The sequence below is a fragment of the Neovison vison genome, chromosome 5, assembly GCF_020171115.1.
Source record: "Neovison vison isolate M4711 chromosome 5, ASM_NN_V1, whole genome shotgun sequence".
Lineage (NCBI taxonomy): Eukaryota > Metazoa > Chordata > Mammalia > Carnivora > Mustelidae > Neogale > Neogale vison.
In genome coordinates this window covers 20,013,223-20,019,222 of record NC_058095.1, presented here as the reverse complement: position 1 = coordinate 20,019,222, position 6,000 = coordinate 20,013,223, and the positions used below count along the sequence as shown (strand labels likewise).

General features: G+C 45.0%; 1 protein-coding gene across 6 annotated transcripts in view; it reads left to right on the top strand.

Moving 5' to 3' along the window:
- Positions 1-1,708: 1,708 nt before the first annotated feature.
- Positions 1,709-6,000, top strand: part of LOC122906194 (V-type proton ATPase 116 kDa subunit a1) — a 56,668-nt gene continuing 52,376 nt past the window's right edge. For all 6 annotated transcript variants that reach the window (XM_044247899.1, XM_044247897.1, XM_044247896.1 and 3 more), the window contains exons 1-2: positions 1,709-1,809; positions 4,040-4,203. In XM_044247899.1, the coding sequence (XP_044103834.1) occupies positions 4,087-4,203 (117 nt within the window). In that variant the 5' untranslated portion in view covers positions 1,709-1,809; positions 4,040-4,086. The remainder of the gene's footprint in view (positions 1,810-4,039; positions 4,204-6,000) is intronic.

The window sequence follows — 6,000 nt, the reverse complement described above, 5'->3', positions numbered from 1 at the left end:
CACTTGAATCTCAATAGGGTTCCACCATCCACTGAGCCTGAAAAACCGGTTTTCCAAGTTTTTCCTGACACAGCTCTGGTTACCGACAAACGATTTGGGATCCTTACTCCTCCTTATGGAGTTGATACCAGTATTTGAGAAGGATGTTTTTAAAAATAGTAGGTAACACTGATGTGGGAAATGTTAGGGTTTGGAGCTGATGTCCCAGGAAGAATTCTTGAGATGTCTTTAGTGCAAAATGGTGATATTATTAAAGCATGGGGACAGGATCTGTGGACCCAACGAGCTGCAGTGGGGTCCTGAGAAGTGGCCCATTATTTACTTCCAAGTTGGAAAGGGGTTAGGGATAGGGTTAAGTCTTTAAGGAATTTTAAAGGACGGTTTCCAGGACCTTTGAGGGGATTAGTTATTGTTAGGAAAGAGTCGCTTATTACTGTCTAAAAAACCATAGTCATGAGACCCTTCAGATGTATACTGGTGGGTCATATGCTTGGTGGATGATTGCCAACATGTATCTCTGGGGGTAGAGAGCAAGGAATTTTCCAAAGGAACTTTTATATGTTAAAGTAGACTTATACAGGATCCTGGGGGTCCAGCTGAGATTACCTTTTGCCCTTAGCAAGGTATTAACATTGAGGGAGCTAAAACAAGCAAGGAGCTACAACAAGCAAAAGTCGAGGCAGCTGAGTTCCTAAAGCGATGTCCCTCTGTCTGTCTCAGGGACTTGTCAGTGGGTTGTAGCTGGTAAGGAAATTTAGTTTTTGTTTTGCCTTTGTTTCCCACATTAGCGTCACTTTTGCGGTTTGATTTGTTTTTAAGATTTGATTTATTTGAGAGAGAGAATAAGCAGGGGTGGGAGGCAGAGGGAGAAACAGGCTGTCTTGGGAGCAGGGAGCCCAACATGGGGCTCCGTTCCGGGACCCTGGGATCATGACCTTCGCTGAAAGCAAACGCTTAGCCAACTTAGCCACCCAGATGCTCCACTTTTGCCGTTTAAAAAGTTACTCTTTAAAAACTTTTGAGGAATAGAAAACCCTTACGTGGTCAAACGGGCCTGCAGGAATCCACCAAACAAGATAAAAATATACTGTCACTACATAGGGTCTTACGGGGATTTCCCCACTAATTGGAGAAAAACAGACCCTTAACGCTTGCTAAAGGGACTTAGCCAAACACCTTCCTAAAAAGGGCTTTTTCATACTTAAGTGAACGAGCCCCTGTTCAAGGTTCTACTTCGATCTTAGAAAGGCCTTGCTCACTCGAAGGCTTAAATGTTCTCTGTAAAATAAGGAAAAAGCGTGCGTGTGTAATGTAGAGAAGACTGGACTGTAAGCGCTTTTAATAAGCTCTCCTCCAGCTTTCAGGACATTTCATAATGTCTCCCCTTCCTTGATGTGACTTTCCTCAAGGAAGTTGTGAATTAATCTGCAAGCAGACAGCCCAGCCTCGAGGATAAGTGGCAGGGAAAAGAGATTCTGAAGGGCATATGAGTGGAGGTCCTCGAGCACTCGCACCAGCAGCCCCCACAGCCACGCCGTCCCGCGGGGCCGGAGTCACAGCCTCGGGAACAAGATGGCGTCAGCACTCAGGGTCTTGCCTGCGCCCCCGCGACTCTGCAGTGCGGCAGCCGACCCAGGCCTCCCCCCATTGGCTGACTACAATGAGGTCATCGTGGGGGCGGAGCCGGCGGCTGCGCGGGGGCCGGGCTTTGCGGACGCACGCACGTCGAGCGCTGATGTCCCAAGCCGCTGAGGCTGCGGGCTCGGTCTGGGGCGGCTGCTTTGGCTGCGGCCCGGCCCGGGGCTGAAGGTGAGCGGGGCGGGGATGTAGGCACGGCGCGGCCTAGAGAGGCCTCGGAAGGGCATGGGAAATTCTAATTAGTCTCCTCGCTTGTCAAAGGAATTAGCAGAGATCTTAGGTCTTTGAGAGGAAGTGGGGGTTCACCCCTCTTCGGGCACCCCCACCCCGGGGCATAGGAATCGGAGGTTCACTCCTCTTTGGAGGCCCTCGACCCTTCCCCCTTTTAAGGCGTAGGCGGAGGAACAGAAGGTTATTGGGGAGGCAGAAGAATTTGGGGGGCTTTTTAAAGGGGCTTCCAATTTGATGATCCCTCCCCGCCTTTTAATGGCCACTTGGGGAGGTAGGTGTGCCTGGGCTCAGAGAATTCCTGCTTTCTCACTGGGTAGACAGGAAATGAAGCAGGTGAATTTGAATACCTCCTAGGAGGCGAGGGCTGGATGACAATAGTGAGGCTGGGCGCCGGGCACTTTATTTATACTCATCTTGTGCAGAATTGCTGTTTATTCATATTTTGTTTTGTGACAAGACACCCCCGAATCGTTTTAGCCCGTTTAGTTTTCTGTTTGGCTCCAGTGGGATAGAGATGTTCTAGGGAGACTTGTAATCATTAAAGAACAGAAGGAGGGAGGCAACTCTGGAGGCTGTCATTATTGGCAGCCCCTGAACTATGCTGATCAGGCATAATTTTACTTGCTTTAGAGGTTGTGGACTCTATTCTTGTTTGGGGGAGGATGTGGGATGGTTGATAACCGCTGTTTTGGGTGATTCAGGTATAGACAATTTTAAAGACAGGCTACATAATCTCTTGAGAAATCTTTGCTTATATCTGAGTGTTTCGTGTTGCTGTCTTGAACAAATGCACAAAGGTTTTGTCGTTCAGATTTTTCAAAATGTCTTCCAGCCTTGCAGAACAGTAACTCTTCCTTTGATGCCAGTTTCACCTATCCTTATGGATGCCCTCATGATACTAAAAATACTGTACGGTTTGCTGAGTTTAGATAGAGCACAGTCTGTGCCTTACAATAGCTGATTGAGAATAAATAATTGCAGTTTCAGGACCACTGATAGCGCCATTGTCTTTCATACTGGGCAAGGATAAGACAGCCCTAAAAGGAAACCTTTATTGGCTCATGCAGGAGAAGCTTTAACAGATGGAGGAATGTAATTAATCTTGAAGGTGGGGATAAGAAATTGAAAGCTATGGAAGTGGCAGGTTTATTCTCTGTGGTTTGATAAAACTGCTTTGTCATTATCAACATATTCCTGTCATGCTGGACTCGAAATTTAGCTTAATATGCAAGGCAGTTTTTTTTTTTTTTTTAAAGTAAACTCCACACCCAACATGGGGCTTCATAATCTCCTGACTCTGAGATCAAGAGTCACATGCTGTACTGGCTGAACTAGCCAGGTGTTCCCCCCCCCGCCCCGCCCCCGACCTTTTTTTTTTTTCTTCTTCAGATAATGCTGATGTGTTTAGATTCCTTAGGGAGAAAGTGGTGTTTCCTAAGGAGTTGGAAGATTAAACCCTTTAAGGTACCTATAGCTCTAGGGTAATGCTGGGACACCAGCAGTCAGAAGTGGGCAGTAGAGGGGCTCCTGGGTGGCTCAGTGGGTTAAGCCTCTACCTTCAGCTCAGGTCATGATCTTGGGGTCCTGTGATCCAGCCCAGCATCTAGCTCTCAGCTCAACAACGAGCCTGCTTCCCCCTCTCTCTCTCCCTGCCTCTCTCCCTACTTGTGATCTCTTTGTCTAATAAATAAATAAAATCTTTAAAGAAAAAAAAAAAAGAAATGGGCAGTAGAGGGTAGAAAACTAGTCTCAACGGAGACATCCTTTATGAGAGAATAATCTAGGTCTGTTCCATGTGTTTCCTGACACAAGCCAAAAAAAGGTGGGGCAGCATGAACATCACTGCCTCATAATACCCTGCCCAAGGTATTTAAAGAGCTGTTTGGGAATCCCAGTTCCTGTTTTTAACCTGGATACACTCTTACGTATTGGGACCCCCCAAATTTTGTCATTTGATCCTAATGTTGACTAAAGGAAGTGGCTTTTTGTTAGGTATTCTGTGGGAGAGGATTTAGTAACAGCCTTTTGCAATTTCTCCTTTCCATCCTTTGAAGCAGGATGTTAAAGATCTGTCTGCATGGGGTGGAAGATATGAAATGCAAAACAAAAGAGCCTTACTATCGTGGTGTTTGCTCCTTTTTAGTAATGCAGTTTTCTCTTTTTGCTTAAGGTTGGAGAGAAATTCAGGTACTCCGTTGACTGGTGCTTTCCGCCACCATGGGGGAGCTCTTCCGGAGCGAGGAGATGACGCTGGCCCAGCTTTTTCTACAGTCAGAAGCTGCTTATTGTTGCGTCAGTGAATTAGGAGAACTAGGAAAGGTTCAGTTTCGTGATGTAAGTAGCTGTGCGGTGCCTCTTGAATACCGCTCAACTCTGTTTCTGTTGTCAGAACCAATCGTCTTATAATGAATATTATGCTTTTTATTTGCAAAAATAACATAGAACTGGGTTACTGTTGGTAGAATGTACATTTCAAATTGTCTCTCTAGAGGTGAGAATATTTTGTGCCAGTCGTTCCATGATTTTACTAGCTCCCTCTTTGAGAATCATCCTAAGCAGTCTCAAGGTAATTGGTTGAGATGCAGGTAGAGGACACCAACTAACCTTTTCAAGGCTTATACTTTTCTTTTGGCCTCTTTAACACCCATAGCAAGTTATTTAAAAAAAAAAAAAATTACAGCTCTTCTATACAATAGGACTTCTTTTTTTTTTTTTTTAACAAAATCTGATGCATCCCATTACAGATGTGTAAGTAAGGATATACTAAATACCCATTATTTTGAAGCATTATGCTGAGCAGTTGGAGAAGATCTCAAAAGAAAATCAACAGTATAAGAGTATAAAAAAGTATGCCCTTGGGGCGCCTGGGTGCCTCAGTGGGTTAAGCCTCTGCCTTTGGCTCAGGTCATGATCCTAGGGTCCTGGGATCAAGCCCCACATCACAGGGAGCCTGCTTCCCCCTCTCTCTTTGCCTGCCTCTCTTCCTACTTGTGATCTCTGTCTGTTAAATAAATAAATAAAATCTAAAAAAAAAAAAAAGTATGTCCTCTTGGGCTTACATTCTGTTCCGGAAGGCACAGTATACACTGCTGAAGGGAAGGAGGAGTTAACAGTTCCCTAATTACGCAGTCTTTTTTTTTTTTTTTTTTTTAAAGATTTTATTTATTTATTTGACAGAGAGAGGGATCACAAGTAGGCAGAGAGGCAGGCAGAGAGAGAGAGGAGGAAGCAGGCTCCCTGCTGAGCAGAGAGCCCGATGCGGGACTCGATCCCAGGACCCTGAGATCATGACCTGAGCCGAAGGCAGCGGCTTAACCCACTGAGCCACCCAGGCGCCCCCTAATTACGCAGTCTTAAAGCTCCATGTACTCCCATTGATAGCATTCATTACAGTTGTGATTTTACATTCATCAGTGTTAGTAATTGATTAGTTTTTCTCTTCTACTGTGATCGTAGGACCATGAAGACAGAGATAATTATTGTATCATTAGTGTCTACATACAAGGTACTCAGTCAGCTTTTGTTGGAATGAATGGGTGAAAGAAGAGTGGTTAGAAAGTGTTGGGATCAATCAATATTGGCTTCCTGAAATTGACACAGTGAAATTATACGAATATAGTCCAGTGACCTAGCACATTCGTCATTCTCTTTGAACCTTTTTATACCTTCTTTCTTTTTTTTTTTTCTTTTTTTTTTTTTTAAGATTTTATTATTTGTCAGAGAGAGAGAGAGTGCGAGCACAGGCAGACAAAGTGGCAGGCAGAGGCAGAGGGAGAAACAGGCTCCCTGCTGAGCAAGGGACTCCATCCCAGAACACTGGGATCATGACCTGAGCCGAAGGCAGCTGCTAAACCAACTGAGCCACCCAGGCGTCCCTAAACCTTCTTTCTTCGAATGTTCTCCTGTCTGACTCTGATTCCTTCACTGACCTTTCTGAGGACTCACTGCCATCTTCCCCTGGCCTCTCTTTTATCTTCTCCACCATGGGCCTCTGTGTCTGTTCCCCAAGCTTTATCCTCTGCTCTCTCTCATAAGCCTCTTCATATGCAATTTTCCTTTATTACCCTTTTTGATCATCTCATCCATTCTCAAATCTTTCATCTTTATTCAGTGAGTCCTAAATCTGTATCT